This window comes from Rhinopithecus roxellana, chromosome 15, assembly GCF_007565055.1.
Source record: "Rhinopithecus roxellana isolate Shanxi Qingling chromosome 15, ASM756505v1, whole genome shotgun sequence".
Classification (NCBI taxonomy): domain Eukaryota; kingdom Metazoa; phylum Chordata; class Mammalia; order Primates; family Cercopithecidae; genus Rhinopithecus; species Rhinopithecus roxellana.
The window spans coordinates 111,378,158-111,397,105 of NC_044563.1; the positions used below are offsets into that span (position 1 = coordinate 111,378,158).

The 18,948-nt window shown below is 43.2% G+C and overlaps 1 protein-coding gene across 6 annotated transcripts in view; it reads right to left on the reverse strand.

The window, feature by feature from the left end:
* Positions 1–16,286, reverse strand: part of TCP11L1 (t-complex 11 like 1) — a 39,874-nt gene extending 23,588 nt beyond the window's left edge. The window contains exons 1-3 of one of the 6 annotated variants that reach the window (XM_030917534.1): positions 15,688–16,286; positions 12,377–12,563; positions 1,841–1,973 (exon numbers count right to left, since the gene is read on the reverse strand). In XM_030917534.1, coding sequence (XP_030773394.1) covers positions 1,841–1,973; positions 12,377–12,539 — 296 coding nt within the window. In that variant the 5' untranslated portion in view covers positions 12,540–12,563; positions 15,688–16,286. Of the gene's footprint in view, positions 1–1,840; positions 1,974–12,376; positions 13,127–15,004; positions 15,657–15,687 lie in introns of those variants that run through there. The other 5 variants (XM_030917535.1, XM_030917536.1, XM_010358345.2 and 2 more) reach the window with 5 other exon arrangements.
* Positions 16,287–18,948: the final 2,662 nt, after the last annotated feature.

Here is an 18,948-nt window from a genome sequence, read left to right on the forward strand (position 1 = left end):
CAATTCAGTATGTAGTAGGCTGAAGGACTTTATTTCCTAAAAATATCATATTCCCATGTGATATATGGGACAATTGCTTAACTAGGTACCAAACTGTAACAACTTATATATACATCATAACATTTCATTAAAATCAGTATTGGCCAGGCATGGTGGCCCACGCCTGTAATCCCAGCATTTTGGGAGGCCAAGGCAGGAGGATCACCTGAGGTCAGGAGTTCAAGACCAGCCTGGCCAACATGGTGAAATACTACCTCTACTAAAAATACAAAAATTAGCCAGGCGTGGTGGTGTGTGCTTTATAGTCCAAACTACTCAGGAGGCTGAGGCAGGAGAATTGCTTGAACCTGGGAGGTGGAGGCTGCAGTGAGCTGAGACTGCACCACTGCACTCCAGCCTGGGCAACAGAGCAAGACTCCGTCTCAAAAAACAACAACAATGGCCAGTGCAGTGGCTCATGCCTGTACTCCCAGCACTTTGAGAGGCTGAGGCAGGTGGATCACGAGGTCAGGAGTTTGAGACCAGCCTGATCAACACGGTGAAACCCTGTCTCTACTAAAAATACAAAAATTAGCTGGGCATGGTGGTACATGCCTGTAATGCCAGCTACTCAGGAGGCTAAGGTAGGAGAATTGCTTGAACCTGGGAGGCGGAGGTTGCAGTGAGCCAAGATCATGCCACTACACTCCAGCCTGGGCCACAGAGTGAGACTCCATCTCAAAAAACAAAAACAACAACAACAAAAAATGTCTTACTGTCTTGAGCACAAAACAAGGAATTCTTCATTATTAAATGCAAAAAAGTACTATCTTTGCAGATATAAGAAATATCTGTGAAGTCAAATTTAGAAGCTTCCTACGTAAGACATTTGCCAGCACAGCAACCATTCCTCCTTCTTTTGTTAACAGAATCCCACTGTTTTTCAGGGCAACAATATACTCTGCCTGTGACAATAAATCATGACTGATCTAGCAAGCCCATCACAGCAGTTCATTCCCTTTTACCCGACTTAAGCTTTTCAGGTTCACTTATAGCAAGGGTAGCATGTTACTAAATTCTGATTAACAAAGTATCAGCAGATGTTCGTTTCATGACTCCAGGGGAAGATGTTCCTAACAAAAGGAGAGCCCTAGTCCTCCCAGCCTTTTCCCTCTTGCCCAGAAGGCTGATGTATGATGGGATGCTTGGAGCTGCAGCATTCATCCTGCAACCAGGAGGACAGGCCAAGAGACTCTCAGGCACCATCCAGAATCCTGACTTCAGGGAGCTGCTGACAGAAGGGCACTTGCACGCATATTTCCTTGATTCTAAAACAAACTCCCCTCCCCCAATATTTTAATCTCTCAGAAACTTGGATCTTTCTTTAAATCAATGGCATTTTTATAATTATAATGGGCAGTGTTTCCTCTTTCTTATGACAGCACATTTTTAAAAGGGGCACCTTATAATCAATAGAGTTTTTGATTCAATAAAAAAATAGTTAAGTGCCAGGCACTAGGGACACAGAGAATAACCCACAGTCTTCGCCTTTGCAACAAAACCAACGACTCTAGTGCAGTGTGACAGTTTCAAAGAAGAGTGAATGAAACAAGGCAATGAAAACACAAGATGAGGCAGCTAGATCCTACTGAGTAGGCAGACTTTCACAAAAGATTTTTAGACCTTTTATTTGATTTTTGAAGAATTGGTGTTCCTTGTTTAGGAATACTTTTTGTTCCTTGTTAGGAATGTACAAAAGGAAAAATATGTCTGAATATATCGGTATCAACTGAAGGAAACATTTCCAAAACTGGGAAATGGCAGTGCTCTACTAAGCAAGCTAATTTAGCAACCACATTACCTGTTTTCCGGTAATTCAACTGGCTTAATCTGAAAGTCTCCATTTACTACAATTTCATGGGCTAGAGCCATGTTGGTGACGCCTCTCGCTGTCTCTAGAAGTTCTTCTACTGTCACAAAGCGAGGAGGACTAGCTGTAACAGAAACTCACTGTAAGAGATTTGCTTCTCTAGATTTGAATTTCTATTAAAATAAGAAGACAGTGGTTCTGGTACGGAACAATAATTTCAGTTATTGCCTCTATTAAAACGTTTGTTGTTCTGGCATTTTCAAACAGCAACAGAATGCTACTTCATATTCATTTTTTAACCCTTGAATCCTAAAAGCAGAGATCATCTATTAATACTCAAAACATCTGTTTTTCACTAAGACTGGTCAAATGAAAATAATTACAGTAAATTGAAACTTAGGAAAACTTAAGTTACAGATGATCATCTGTCCCATAAGCTGAGGATTTATTTTCTAATCTTTCTGCCTCCTGTCTACCCTAAAAGAAAAAAAAAAAAAGATACCAGATTTAAGATCTTCTCTTTTGCTCCCATTAGCAGTTTACTTTTGCACACTACCACTAACACTGCCACAAATGAATCTCCCCAAATTAACATAGCATCAAGGCTAGGCACAGTGGTTCACACCTGTAATGCTAGCACTTTGGGAGGCCAAGGCGAGAGGATCAATTGAGGCCAGGAGTTGGAGACCAGCCTGGGCACCATAGTGAGACCTTGTCTCTACAAAAAAAATGTAAAACTAACCAGGCATGGTGGTGCATGCCTGTAGTCCCAGCTACTCAGGAAGCTGAGGCTGGAGGATCACTTGAACCTGCAGTGAGCTATGAACATGTCACTGCACTCAAGCCTGGGCAACAGAGCAAGACTCTGTCTCAAAAAAAAAATATAAAATAAAAAGTTGTAAAAAATTAAAATAGCATCAAGTCCTTTAGGGTGCCGATGGTGCTGTTTAAACAATGCTAAAACCACTATCTTGTACAGGATACTGTGACAGAATATGACAGCTCTGCAGTGGTCAATGGACAGATCAAAAGAGGTGTGACACAATAATTTTCCAGAATGCTGATCCAGTGAATCAAAAACTTTGAAAAAGAGCCATCTCTGATTTCTCTCTTTCCCCTGCTTTTTTATCCAAGTCCTGTAGATTTTACTTCTGTATTGACTGCTGCAACGGCCTCAAATTTCTGTCCATCTTCTGTCTTTTGATAAAGCTTGAGACTGATCGTTCAGAAAGAAGGTTCTAAACCAAGGAACAAAGGGGAATTCTTACTCTTAAAAGCCTATGATAAGGCCAGGCTCATGCCTGTAATCCCAGCACGTTGGGAGGTCAAGGCAGGTGGACCACCTGAGGTCTGGAGTTCGAGACCCAACTGGCCAACACGGTGAAACATCGTCTCTACTAAAAATACAAAAATTAGCGGGGCATGGTGGTGCGCACCTGTAATCCCAGCTCTTTGTGAGGCTGAGGCGAAAGGATTGCTTGAACCTGGGAGGTAGAGGTTGCAGTGGGTGGAGATTACACCATTGCACTCCAGCTTAGGTGACAGAGCAAGACTCTGTTTCAAAAAAAAAAAAAAAAATTAAAAAAAAAAAAGTCTCTGATAGCAATTCTCAACCTTTAGCCTATAATGGAGTCAGAGGGAGGACCTGTGAAAACAGAATGCTGGGCCCACCTCTCAGGGTTTCTGATTTAGCAGGTCTGGAGCAGGGCCAAAGAATCTGCATTTTTTTATTTTTCTATTTTTTTGAGATACAGAGTCTTACTCTGTCACCAGCAGGAATGCAGTCACACAATCATGGCTCACCCCAGCCTCAACCTCTCATGCTCAAGCCATCTTCCCACCTCATCCTCCTGAGTAGGTGGGACTACAGGCACGTCTGGTTATTTTTTGTATTTTTTTAGAGACAAGTTTCGCCATGTTGCCCAGGCTGGTCTCAAACTCCTGAGCTTAAGTAAGTGATCCACCTGCCTTGGCCTCCCAAAGTGCTGGGATTACAGGCATAAGCCACAGCACCCGGCCTAGAATCTGTGTTTCTAACAAGTCTCCAGTTGATGCTGATGGCTCCAAACACCACAGTTTTGAGACACCACAGTTTTGAGAAATACTTGCCTAGAAGATGAATATATTAATTTTATGTGATAGTGATAACATCTGGCCTTAAAATTAGATAAGTAATGTCACTGGTTTGCCCAGGTTTGTTATAAAAGATCTTCTTAGGCTGGTGAAAAGTTATTTTCCTTCTTTTTTATTTTGCTCACCAAAGAAAGGAAAAAAAAAAAAAAAAAAAGGAACCAAATGAAAGAGCTGGTCATACCCTGTCTGGTAAAAATCTTTATTTGGTCACAAGGGGAAGTTGGGAAAACTCAAAATTCTTCCTCACAACATTCTCAGCATTTCCAGAGAATATGAATAAGAATACAGAATAAATAAATCTGGTTTTGTGGATATTGCTAAAACATAATAAATATTCAAAATCAAAGCCCAATATATCTTTTCAATTAAAAAATTTTTTTTTAACTTTTAAGTTCAGGGGTACATGTGCAAATTTGTTATACAGGTAATCTCGTGTCACAGGGGCTTGTTATGGAGATTATTTTGTCACCCATTTATTAAGTCTAGTCCTCATTATTTTACTAGATCCTCTCCCTTCCCCCACTCTCCAGTAGACACCAGTGTCTGTTGTTCCCCTCTATGTGTATATTATTAAGATGTCAATTTTCCCCAAATCAATCTATTGGTTAAATGCACTCCCAATCAGAAGGCTTTTTTTGTTGAAACTGACAAACTAATTATAAAATTTATATGGAAACACAAAAGACCTCGAAAAGCCAAAACTATTTTGAAAAAGAAAAATAAAGTTAGAGGACTGACACTGATTTCAAGACTTACTATAAAACTATAATAATCAAGACAGTGTATTTTTAGCATAAGGATATATAGAAATCCAGGGCAGAATATCCAGAAATAGACTGATATATACATGCACACATGTATATATGTGGTCAACAGACAAAGGTAGGCTGGGCATGGTGGCTCATGCACTTTGGGAGGCTGAAGCAGGTTGATTGCTTGAGGCCAGGAGTTCGAGACCAGCCTGGACAACATGGTGAAACCCTGTTTCTACTAAAAATCATTTAAGCCCAGGAGACAGAGGTTGCAGTGAGTCGAGATTGTGCCACTGCCCTCCAGTCTGAGTGACAGAGCAATACTCTGTCTCAAGAAAAAAAAAAAAAAAAAGCAAAGTTTTTTTTTTTTTTTAATCAAATGATGCTACAACAATTAAGCATCTATATGTAAAAGAATTACTCTACCACGCCTGTAATCCCAGCACTTTGAGAGGCCGAGGCAGGCAGATCACGAGGTCAGGAGATCGAGACCATCCTGGCTAACATGATGAAACCCTGTCTCTACTAAAAATACAAAAAATTAGCCAGGCGTGGTGGCGGGCATCTGTAGTCCCAGCTACTCGGGAGGCTGAGGCAGGAGAATGGTGTGAACCCAGGAGGCCAAGCTTGCAGCGAGCTGAGATCACACCATTGCACTCCATCTGGCTTTGTGGATATTGCTAAATATAATAAATATCCAAGCAAGACTCCATCTCAAAAAGAAAAAAAAAAAATTAATTACTCTAGATCCTTCTCTCACATGGTAAACAAAAAGGAACTCAAAATGGATTGCAGAGCCGGGCAAGGTGACTCATGCCTGTAATCCCAGCCCTTTGGGAGGCCAAGGCGCAAAAATTGCTTGAGGCCAGGAGTTTGAGAACAGCCTGGGCAACATGGCGAAACCCCATCTCTACAAAAAATACAAAAATTAGCCAGGTATGGTGGCATGCGCCTATAGTCTCAGCTACTCAGGAGGCTGAGGAGGGAAGATGGCTTAAGCCCAGGAGGCGGAAGTTGCAGTGAGCCATGATCCCACCACAGCACTCCAGCTTAGGTGACAGATAGAGACCTCGTTTCAAAAAGAAAAAAAAAAGAATCACAGACAAAAATCTTTGTGATCTTGGATTAGGTAAAGATTTCTTTTTTTTTTTTTTTTTTTTGTTTGAGACGGAGTCTTGCTCTGCCACCCAGGCTGGAGTGCAGTGGCCGGATCTCAGCTCACTGCAAGCTCCGCCTCCCGGGTTTACGCCATTCTCCTGCCTCAGCCTCCAGAGTAGCTGGGACTACAGGCGCCCGCCTCGTCGCCCGGCTAGTTTTTAGAGACAGGGTTTCACCGTATTAGCCAGGATGGTCTCGATCTCCTGACCTCGTGATCCGCCCGTCTCGGCCTCCCAAAGTGCTGGGATTACAGGCTTGAGCCACCGCGCCCGGCCAGGTAAAGATTTCTTAGATAGGATACAAAAAGCTCAACCTATAAAATAAAAAATGGATAATTTGGATTTTATCAAAATTTAAAGTGTATACTCCATGACAGACTCTATTAAGAAAATAAAAAGGTTTTTTTTTGGTGTTTGTTTTTTGAAACAGGGTCTTATTCTGTTGCCCAAACTCGAGAGTGATCATAGCTCACTGTGGCCTCAACCTCCCAAATAGCTGGGACTATAGGTGCACGCCTGGCTCAGTAGGGATTTGCTGTATGTATACATATGTATAAATATATGCTTGTTTTTAAATTATTTCTGTTACCAGTTATCAGAAAATGAAACTTCCACTGTGGGTACGTCAATATCAAGCATCAGGTGTTATTATCAAGCATCAGGTGTTATTAAACTCCACCAAGTTCTTACCCCTTAAGAAGAAACTCAGATTATTATTAGGACTTCCAAGTTGTTTAACTTTGCTTTTGCAAAAAATAATCAATGTCTTATCATCTGAAATTTATGAAACTAACAGAAACACATCAAGTCCTCTCAGTGAATTTTTTTTTTTTTTTTTTTTGAGACGGAGTCTTGCTCTGTCATCCAGGCTGGAGAGCAGTGGCACGATCTCGGCTCACTGCAACCTCCACCTTCCGGGTTCAAGTGACTCTCCTGCCTCAGCCTCCCAAGTAGCGGGGACTACAGGTGCGTGCCACCACACCCAGCTAATTTTTGTATTTCTAGTAGAGACAGGGTTTCACCACGTTGGCCAGTATGGTCTCAATCTCTTGACCTTGTGATCCACCTGCCTTGGCCTCCCAAAGTGCTGGGATTACAGGCATGAGCCACCATGCCTGGCCAGATTTGTTATTTCCCAATAATTTTAGTCATCTGGGTAATAATAGGCACCATCACTTTGCTGCCTAGTCATGAAACACAGTGGTTGGGGCAAATCAGTAAGAAATTTCTCTTCCTCTAGACTCTGTTGAGTATGACCTTGAACAAGTCACTTAAATCTTGCAGGGTCTGTGTTTCTCCATATGCAAAAAGAAGAGACTTAAGGGTGTGCTATAAAATATAAGAATCCTCCAAATTTTAAACAAGTGCATTCTCAGTGTTTTGGGCATACTTGGAACAAAACAGCTTGCACCAAGTACTAAGAACCTCACCATCCAGGAAGAAGAAAATTTTCAGGAACTGTCCAGGTTAGAGACTACTTAAAATCAAACTTATCAGTGACAGGTATCTGACCATGAAAGATAAAAGCTACAGTTCTAAGATATGATCAGGACATATTACCCATGTACATATAGAAGAATTATTCATTGCATACAAATTATAGGGTTGTGGGGATTCTGTTTTGTGAGAGTTCTCAAATTTACCAATTTCATAAATGAAAACTTGGTAAAGATTGCATAAAATTGCATAAAGATGCAATTTGGTGGACAACACGTCTTCACCTCAATTTGTGAAGAGAACCTGAGTTGTAGTAAGAGCCATGAAAAAATGGTAAGGTCAACTCAGACACGGTGGTGCACACTTGTAGTCTCAGCTACTAGGGAGGCTGAGGTGGGTGAATCACTTGAGCCCAGGAGTTCAAGGCCAGCCTGGACAACATAGAGCAATCTGGTCTAAAAAAAAAAAGTAAAGTTACATGTAACTTACCTGGGAGTTTATTTTCTATGACACAAAGCTAAAGTTGTTGCTAAATTCTATTATTTTGTTACAGCATTTGCCTACTGATGCCCTGTTAGAGAAACTGAAAACCATGTTAGTTTAAACATGACTTTTGAGAGGCTAGCAGACAGATTCCAAAATAAAATGAAGTTCTAATTTAGAATGGTTGTAACTCTCTTTCTTTACAAAGGTATCCTGAGATGTCTCTACACTCTGAAAAGATGCTGTTAGTCACATAAGTGGATGGACATTTATGGAGGGCAAGATGGCAACTGTCACTCAAACAGCTACTATATAATGAGTACAGTAAAGCCAGGGTAAAGGTTACCCATAGTACTTATTATGTTGATGGAAACTGCTTGTTAATTTGTCTTCCTCGCTAGCCTGCAAGCTCCATGAGGACAGAGACAATATGTGCCTGGTTCACTGCTGGATCCCTGACATACAGTATGCACTCAACAAATATTTGCCTGATTGAATATGGAGACACCATAATTCAAAGGCTAGTCATGAGCTTTAGAAATGTAAGTTCTCATGTCACCTATTCATCTAAAGATGACTGGGATCCACTAATTAAATTCACAAGGACCCGATTTCATAAACGAAGGTCCTAAGTGAGATATTAACTGGAATAACAATTGATGTTTCTCATCTGAATATAGCATCTTTTACTGGTCAACTAGGTGATTAAACGTTAGAACAGACGGTATTTTGTGAGAAGAGCGTTGAAGTATAAATAGTAGAAGATCTTAGAGAAAACATTATTAAGTTACAGTTGACTGATCCTTACTCTGTTTAAAGGATCTCTGTTTAAAGAACAGATAATCTGGCTGGGCGCAGTGGCTCAAGCCTGTAATCCCAGCACTTTGGGAGGCCGAGACGGGCGGATCACGAGGTCAGGAGATCGAGACCATCCTGGCTAACACTGTGAAACCCAGTCTCTACTAAAAAATACAAAAAACTAGCCGGGTGAGGTGGCGGGCGCCTGTAGTCCCAGCTACTTGGGAGGCTGAGGCAGGAGAATGGCGTGAACCCGGGAGGCAGAGCTTGCAGTGAGCTGTGATCCGGCCACTGCACTCCAGCCCCAGGGACAGAGTGAGACTCCATCTCAAAAAAAATAATAATATTAATAAATAAAGAACAGATAATCTTTTACAATCAAATCACCACCTCAAATCAGTACCAATCAATTTTTTACAAGCTAGCCATTTTTCCTTTTTCAATGTTCTGCATCAGTTATATCAGCAATTCCACTTTTTTTTTTTTTTTCTTGAGATAAAGTTTCCCTCTTGTCACCCAGGCTGGAATGCAATGGCACAATCTCAGTTCACAGTAACCTCTGCTTCCCAGGTTCAAGTAATTCTCCTGCCTCAGCCTACCAAGTAGCTGGGATTACAGGCACGCACCACCACTCCCGGCTAATTTTTGTATTTTTAGTAGAAACAGGGTTTCGCCATGTTGGCCAGGCTGGTCTTGAACTCCTGACCTCAGGTGATTCACCCGTCTCAGCCTCCCAAAGTGCTTATAGACGTGAGCCACCGTGCCTGGCCTAGCAATTCCACTCTTAAAGTACTACTCTGTGTTATAATTTCAAATAATAAATGTTCTCTTTTTGCTACTTACATTTTAATTTGTAGAATTCCAAATGTGATTTTAGAGTTAAACTCAGTAGCTACACATTTACAGAGTTTGGGGGAAATGTCTGCAAACTATTAATTCCATAGTTTGTAAATCCTTATTTATGCTCCATGTGTTCAATAATGCTTCCTTACCTGATCCCCAAATAATGGGGCCTTAGCTTTATCTTTTGGGTTTATAGCCCTGTACCTACCTAGTACTACAGGAGAAATAGGAAGTCAGACAAAAGGAATATCTTAGGGCATTGATTTTAAACCTTATTTTGGTACAGACCACTAGTGAAAGCTTCCATGACCTTATTTCTAAAAACACGCATATAAAAACAAATGTTGATGTACTTTTTTAGCTATTACTAGATCCCCTAAATCTTGATCATAGGTCCCAGGATGAGTATTCTTGCCTTAAGGGCATAACTACACACAATTTCAGATAATGTAGCTTAGTACTGGTTTGACATTAATTTGGAATCATGCCATCAGACTGACAGGATGCCAAAGGTGAAGCCATCAACCAAAGAATGGCTGAACCTATAAAAGTTAAAATTGTTTAAAAAAATTAAAACCAATCAACCAACTGTTGGAAAAAACTGAGGCAGGGCTTGCATGTCTGACATAATGTAAAAGAGTCTTGGAACATGTCCGGGGTCCAGGGTCTAAAACCCCTCGTGGCCTTGGGAACACCAAGCTCTGTGCTAAAGGGTGGAAGGCTGCCCTGCTGCACCATAATCTAAGCTCAGGGCATAAAAACCCTCGTGGCTTGAATGGAATCCAGGGCTCAGGGCACAAAACTCCTCGTGGCCTCTGAAATGTGTCTAGACTTGCTGACTCCTTGCTTCTAGCACTCCTAGGCTCATATATCGATTGTATCTTAAACTAGAAGAACATGTTTCCCATTATCTCAAGTAGCGGAACATGTTCCATATGCTTCAAAGAAAGTGCCGAACTGTCACAGCTGTAGATCATACGCTTGATACACTGCTTTCTTTCAACCCCCACATCCTCACCACCCGCTTCTTCGTTTGATTACCAATAAATAGTGTGGGCTTCTAGAGCTTGGGGCCTTAGCAGCCTCCATACTAGCATCAGCCCCCTAGACCCACTTTATGCATTCTTAAACTTGTCTTTTCTCATTCCTTTGACTCCACTGGACTTCGTCACCCCTATGTTAGGTCCGGCCGTCCCAACAACCAACAAACCAATAAAGAGTGACTGAAGACCTAAACCAAAAGTTCTTTAGCAGAAACTATAGGTTGTAAGGCTATCATGTTAGCCATATACATCTACACTACAGCAATCAATCCTGGTCTCTTTATTTTTTTTATTTTTATTTTTTTGAGAGAGGTTTGTCTTACTCTCTCATCCAGGCTGGAGTGTGGTGACATGATCACGGCTCACTGCAGCCTTGACCTCCCCAGCTCAAGTGATCCTCCTGTCCCAGCTTCCCAAGTAGCTGCGACTACAGCCATGTACCACCATGCTCAGCTAATTTTTTTTTTTTTTTAAGACAAGGTCTCACTTTGTCACCCAGACTGGAGTGCAGTGGCACAATCTCAGCTCACTGCAGCCTCCACCTCTCAGGTTCAAGGGATCCTCCTGCCTCAGCCCCACAAGTAGCTGGGACTATAGGCATGTGCCACCATGCCTAGCTAATTTTTATTTTTTGTAGAGATGAGGTCTCACTATGTTGCCCAGGCTGGTCTTGAACTCCTGGACTCAAGTGATCCTCCTGCCTCAGCCTCCCAAAGTGCTGGTATTACAGGTATGAGCCACTATGCCTGGCTAATCCTGGCATCTTTAAATGCAATAGATGACATGTTAGTAGCAATAATAGTAACAATAACTAATGTTTATTAAGCATTTATTACCTGCAAAGCACTGTTCTAACTGCTTTACAGGAATTCATTTAATCTTTACCGCTACCCTAAGAAATATTGTATTTTCCTCATTTTAAAGACAGGAAAACAGAAGTTTTCTGACTACACATATTGGAGACAGGCCTACCAAATGCACGATAGACTGTGCTAGTAACAACATGTTTCCTTGGACACAATTTGACCTAATAGTTGATTTATTAAAATCTATGTGATAATAAATCAGAATAAAATAAGGTCCATTAATGTTTGCTAGAAGAATACCATGTTGACTAATAAATTGCCTGGGAAGGGCTTTGATCATTTTAGAAGAAACACACCCCAAAACCCAAAAATGTCTGTACTTTTTCCAAATATGTACAACTACTGATCATCTACAATTTAAAGGGATAACATCAATACCGACATTGCTAGACTATGACGTTCCCTCTTAAAAACTTGCATTTTTGGACTCACTTCAAAATGCTTAAGGTACTCTTCACAAAAGACGTGAGTTGAGGCAACCACTGGGAATGCCTGAAAATACTGCCACCCTTTCATTTAAGAGGCTTGCTCCTTGCCAGGGATCTGAAGTGACTTCACCACACACATTCAGCAAACTGAATTCCCTCAAGCTTGTGGGAACTAAGCCTTCAGGCAGAGAATTAGGGTGCGGTGAACTTACATTTTTTTTTAACCTGCACAAGCACAGTCCTGGCAGGAATTAGCCTCAGACTTTTCAAACACCCTTTCAATAAAAGCTGCAATTTGTACTCCACCCTCCTATTTCTTAGAGCACTTCAGAGACTGGAGTGTCACTGAGGCTGGAGAAACACAGGCACATTCTGGACATTATTCTAAAATGTTAATTTCCCATGCAATTGAAAATCCACACATAGCTAGGCTGCCAGCTGAGGAATTGCTATTATTCCTAAATGCTACATTGGCAATGTTATATTATTAGAGCCTAGCTCATGGCCACATGCACAAGGAGGCCTCATAAAACTGTCACCTGAAAACAATGACAATATTGCATCTAATCAAAGTCAAATTTGCTTACAGTGAGGTCTTTGCACTCTTTGGGGGCTGGAGGAGTCTGACTTTATTGCTTTCTGTAAGGCTTCATCGGCACCTTCCACAGCATCTTCGAGGCCTTGCTCTGAATCATTGGATTTTGATTTTCCTGCTTCATTTACACTGGACTTGTCAAGGTTTTTAGACATTCTCAATTAAGTTTATCCACTTTCCTAGGAAAGAAAAACACACAAAAAAAGAACTAAAAGTATTCTAGCTCTGTCACCAACTAGCAATGTGACTCAGGGCAAATCATTTACTCTCTTTGGGTTTCAGTTTTGTTTGTAGAATAAATGAGCTTGCTAAGATCTTATCCAGCTATAATACTCCACTTCAATGACTAAACAGATACTTGTAAAATGACATTTGTAATTTATCAGATTTCTGGATCTCAGGTAGCAGTTAGTTGGAATATTTTCGTCCTACTCCTGAGTAGCATGTTACAGGAATACAGGGCCTTAAACTATTAGAAGACACACTCTAAACTGCCTGCTGCTACTATTTTAATCAGTGATTCAATCTTAAATTCTTTACTTTCATTCCTAAGAGCAGATTGGTAAACTCTCTGGAAATAATGCTTTTAATCAGGCGTACAAGTGAATACACTGGGCTAAAGGGTTGATTCCTTGATATTATCATGTGAATAAGATACCTAGAGATGATAGAAACTAGAATTTTATTTTATTTTATTTTATTTTGAGATGGAGTTTTGCTCTCGTTGCCCAGGCCGGAGTGCAACTGAGCAATCTTGGCTCACTGCAACCTTCGCCTGTTGGGTTTAAGCAATTCTCCTGCCTCAGCCTCCCAAGTAGCTGAGATTACTGGTGTGTGTCACCACGCCCAGCTAATTTTTTGTTTTGTTTTGTTTCGCACTCCAGCCTGGGCAACAGACAAAGACTCTGTCTCCAAAAAAAAAAAAAAAAAAAAAAAAACAAACAAACAAAAAACAAAAAACAAAAAAACAAAAAAAAAGCCTGTTTTAATCACAGTAAAAGTTTTAGTCAATTCCTCCCCTCTCCCTTTTCCTAGGGTGTTTCTGGGAGAGAAGAAAGACACAATGTTTCTGCATTTGCTGAAAATAATCAACATTTGTAACATCAGCACTTGAAGATCACAAAACATTTTCATAAGCACTAATTAGACCTTCTTACACACAGGGAACATAATCAAGTGATCAAAAGAAATGTCAACTGATTTAGGGAGTTTGGCAGACTGTGTTCTGCATATCAGAGAGGTGAAGAATCACCTGATAGAATTATGTGAAATTTCATTAAATAGAATGAAGTTAATGGAATTCAAATATTCAGGCCTGCATTTTTTTTTTGAGACAGAACCTTGCACTGTTGCCCAGATTGAAGTGCAGTGGCGCCATCTCGACTCAGCTCACTGCAACCTCTGCCTCCTGGGTTCAAGGGATTCTTCTGCCTCAGCCTCCCCAGTAGCTGGGATTACAGGAATCCGCCATACGCCTTGCTAATTTTTGTATTTTTAGTAGAGATGGGGTTTCACTATGTTGGCCAGGCTCGTGTCTAACTCCCGACCTCTAGTGATCTGCCTGCCTCAGCCTCCCAAAATGCTGGGATTACAGGCGTGAGCTATTGTGCCTGACCCAGGCCTGCATTAATATGAAGGTTGTTTTCATGTATTTCCCCTTTCTAGTCTCATTTTAGCTTCCAACACCCCACTGGAGACACCCATCTCCTCTGTATCCTAAATCCTATTAGAGTCAGGAAATGCTCCAAGATCCAAAGGATAACATCACCAGCATATTCTATGAGAAAGGACAAACAAAACGCTTCTAATTTTATCCTCTTCACATGCTGAGAAGGAGCCCAGGAGGGATGAAGTAATTCATTCTGTGCGGTGAGGAGGAAAGGCAGGATTTCTAGGTCTCTAATCAGCTTAGTAAACTAACCCCATCCTTTTATGATTGAGTTCAGGTCCTATCTCTTCCCAGGACACTTCCCGGACTGCACCAGTGATTGCACCTTTCTCAACTCCTGCAGGGCTGGCTAATCGACATTTAGCATTTGTCATTGCCTTAAATTCCATTCAAAGTGTGCTTATTTAAATAGAAAGATGCAAATACATAGTCTAGAGGGGGAGGCAGACAGGCTTACAAGGAGACATAATGAAACTTAAGCCTTAGTGGCATTATGAAATTGCCCAGGGAATATAGCAGAGGAAGAAACTAACTCCGCCTGGAAGGAGATTGAGAAAACCTTCCCAGAAAAGATGACATTTACACTGATCTTTAAAAGGAGTAGGATTTCACCTAGTTAAAACATGTCTGGAGGGGGAGAGGAGGTGAAAAGAAGGGCATTTCACTCAGAGGACAGAAGCCAAGGCACAAGAAAATCAGAAAAGGAAGTGGCTAGTGATAATGGAAAGATGCGTTGGGACCAGATGGTAAAAGTGCTAGTTTTTATTTTAAAATTCTCCACCTAGATTTCGAACTTCTTACGAGCCAAGAAAAGTCATATTCCCCACTTATGCTCCATCCGTATATCCCCCAAATAGACACCCACAAGTATCTGTTGATAGAGATGAATCCCTACGTCATCTCTGTGATGTCACTGTATGTGGGAGGGGTGGGCGTTGGTTTCAGACATACCTGGGCCCCAATTCTGGCTCTTTACTAGCTGTGTAACTTCAGTTTCCTCCTCTGTAAAATACAGCTACCTAGCTGCTTGGTTTTGGGGGGAGATGAAACGAGAGATCGTGCACGGCAGAGGCTGGCACACGGCAGGCCTTCTACAAATGGTAACTCTAATTAAAGGGCTCTAGGATGTGGCCAGGAACCATTTAATTTGCTTATATCGCGCGCATCCATTCAACCCCCACTGTGTCTAAAAAGAGAGCCGAGGGGAGGAGGATCCTCGCACTTGCCAAGAAGACGGTCATCCGTCGGGGCTGCACGCGGGCCTAGGCTGGACACAAGAGGCTCCCCAGCAGAAAGGGTCTTTCAGCAAAAGAAAGGGGCTCTGTCCCCGGCGCCGGGAATCACCTCCTCTGGCACTGAGCTCCACTCGCGCCCGGCGTCCGGATTCCGTTGTAAACAGCTGTTCGGGCCAGCGAGGGAGTGGCAGGGCCGGGAGCAGGGAGGACGCGGGCGCGCAGAGAGGGCGGCCTTGAGGGGTGAGCCCCACCCGCCCGCGGACCCCGCCTCTTCCTCGCCTGCCCCCGACATCCCGAGACGGGATCCGACGGGAAGAGGCGAAGAGATGCCTGCGACTTGGACCGCGCGCCTCCCGGGCGGGTCTCGCCAGCCTCCGCCCCAGCTCCCGCTCTCCTCACCTGCCGCGGAGTCGGCGTTCTTCCTCCTGCCGCTCCCGCCGCGCGAATCAGGCGCGGGCTGGCGCCGCGGCGGAAGCCGGAGGGATGCGCGGCAGGCTGGGACTGTTCAGCCTCTGCCCCTCCGAGGCCGCATCCCTCGCCACGCGGCGGGCGGTCCTCCCAGCCCGACTCGGGTGGGCAGCGGTCAGAGCGGCCGCTTCTCAGCATCAGGAAGGAGGAGACTGCTCTTGGCCGGGAGGCGCCAATATAGGGCAGCGCCATGTCTTCGTACGGAAAGGCAGGCGGTTCTTTCCCCTGCTTGCCGAAGGGGTTCAGTAAGCGGTGACTCGCAGTTGGGCGGCGCCATGTTTCCTCAGGGAGCGGTGGAAAGCGTGGCCGATGACCGCTGAGGGGGCTCCGTGGGCAGTGGCTCCGAGCCAAGAGTGGCCCGCCCAACGCAGCGAGGCGCCATTTTTCCGTACGGAAACGTAAGAGGAGCGGCCGAGTGCCCGTCGATGAGTCTCAGCGGGCTGTGGCTCGAAGCTGGGGATAGCCCGGCCCACGCAGGGAGGCGCCATGTTTCCATACGGAAAGGCGGAGGGCGCGGCCACATCCCAGTCTCTGGGGTGGGTGACGCGAGGAGAAAGGGGGGCGGAGAAGGCGCGGGTCAGTCAAAAGAAGGAATAAGAAGCAACCGCATCGGAAACCTTCCCCGCCCGTTCTTTGAAATTTAATTATGCCATCCTCTTTGTAGCTACACAAAGTTTATTCCCCTTCTCTCATTTTGGCTGTTTTAAAAAAATTTGGTCCGGGCGCAGCGGCTTACGCCTGTAATCCCAGCACTTTGAGAGGCCGAAGCGGGCGGATCATGAGGTCAAGAAATCGAGACCATCCTGGCCAACATGGTGAAACCCTGTCTCTACCAAAAATACGAAAATTAGCTGGGCGTGGTGGCGCGCGCTTGTAGTCCCAGCTAGTCGGGAGGCTGAGGCAGGAGAATCGCTTGAATCCAGGAGACGGAGGATACAGTGAGCTGAGATCGCGCCACTGCACTCCATCCTGGAGACAGACCAAGACTCCGTCTCAAAAAAAAAGCAGCAAAGCAGATGGAGTGAAATTGCTGTTTTCAAACACTGATAAATAGATCACATGTGGGTAGTTATTGCTAACGTATTGAGGGCCGAGTGCAATACCAGACCCTCAAACCATTTACTGACTTGCATATTAAAGTCTTTTTGCTTTAAAAAAGAAAAAGACAAAAACAGTTCTCGGGTGAAGACTCTCTTTTTTGGAGGAAAAAACACCAAAAACCCTTAAGATACTCAACTAAATGGAACTGTTAAGACCTGCAAAGAAAACATGCAGTTCTTCTGAGTCTAGACTCATAACAAAGTCTCCAGTGTTTTTCAGCCGTGACTACAATTTGCAATCTCGGGGGCAGGGGTTGGAAAACTATTATCCAAAACTCTGGGGGGTGATGCCAGACAAGTTTTAAAAGCTTCCCTGGGAAAGCAGGCTAGAACCACCTCCCTTACCTTCCTTAAAAGATTAATACGGCCGGGCTTAATGGCTCACGCCTGTAATCCTGACACTTAGGGAGGTCGAGGCGGGCGGATCACCTGAGGTCAGGGGTTCAAGACCAGCCTGGCCAACATGGCAAAACCCCGTCGCTACTAAAAGTACAAAAATTAGCTGGGCATGGTGGCAGGCACCTGTAATCCCAGCTCCTGGGGAGGCTGAGGCAGGAGAATCACTTGAACCCGGGAAGTGGAGGTTACAGTGAGCAGAGATTGCACCCCTACACTCCAGCCTGGGTGACAGAGTGAGACTACGTCTCAAAAAAAAAAATTAATATAACCAATTTTCACTTGGTTAGGAGCAAGTGAATGAATACACTCAAGTTTCACCTGGAGAGGATACTGCAACAGTACCAAAATCACTGATTTAATTTGGGATATTTCACTTGTAATCTTGTAATGTTATGTATTGTTTCAATATTCAAAATATATATGTATAGACACATTACATTTTGATCTTTGGCTGCAAGGACTGGAAATTCAAATTACCTTAAGGTAAAGGGAGTTCACTGCAAGGACATAGGACTTGGAGGGAGAAAGGTGGCAGCCACTCTAGAGGTCAGCTACTGCTCCTGGACACGCGGGATCCCTCTTGTTACATCTCTGCTTGCTGTAGTCCATTCCACTCTTTATGCTACAGGATGGTCTCTGTACTTTCTTAATTGATGCTCCTCATAATTTAAATTTATGTATATAGAATTTGATTGGCCAAACTGATTTTTGTGCCAGGTTAGTCTCATTAGCCTCCAGGGAAGCTGCCCTTGGATCAGGTGCTCAACCTTGGTCTACTCTGCTAGGATGATGGCAAGACTTATGGTCAATTAGGCATTAGGTGTCTATGTGGGGATGGGTCCCCAAGAAGGCGTCATGGGTGAATGAATGAGAGCACACAGCAAAAGATAATCAACAATTCTAGTGACTGAGGAGGGTTGCCCAAGGCTTTCAAGGTAGCACTGGACCTGTAGTTTAAAACCTTGACAATGGTTGCAGTAACCATGATCGATTCTTCTTTTTTTCTAAGGCCTAAAGTAAATTTATTTTACTAGTATATTTTCCCTGAAATTATCATTGTACTAGAATGTTGCTTCTTCTAGAAGCATGAATGTAACTAAGCAGTTCTGCCTTCCCCTGAAGGTTACTTTTGGTTGTCAAATAAATATGCTATTCAATTATGTGCAAAATAAAGGTTGCAAATCAGATAGCACACAGTTGCTCTGCCCACCATGCTGATCTTACCACAGTTCCAGTAGCTTGTTTCTGAAAACTTCCTCTCACATTTAAATCATAAACTTACCTTCTCTTTCCCCTCACTGTAAAGAGAGCTGCCTTCCTTTTTTTTTTTTTTTTTTTTTTTTTTTTTTTTTTTTTTTTTGAGAGGGAGTCTTGCTCTGACACTCAGGCTGGAGTGCAATGGCATGATCTCAGCTCACTGCAACCTCCGCCTCCTAGGTTCAAGCTATTCTCCTGCCTCAGCCTCCCAAGCAGCTGGGATTACAGGCACCTGCTACCACACCCAGCTAATTTTTGTATTTTTAGTAGAGGCAGGGTTTCACCATGTTGGTCAGGCTGGTCTCAAACTCCTGACCTCGGATGATCCACCCGCCTCGGCCTCCGAAAGTGCTGGGATTACAGGTGTGAGCCACCATGCCCAGCCCTTCCCTTCTTACCTATCCAAAAAAACTGAGTTATTCCCTGCGTTATTAGA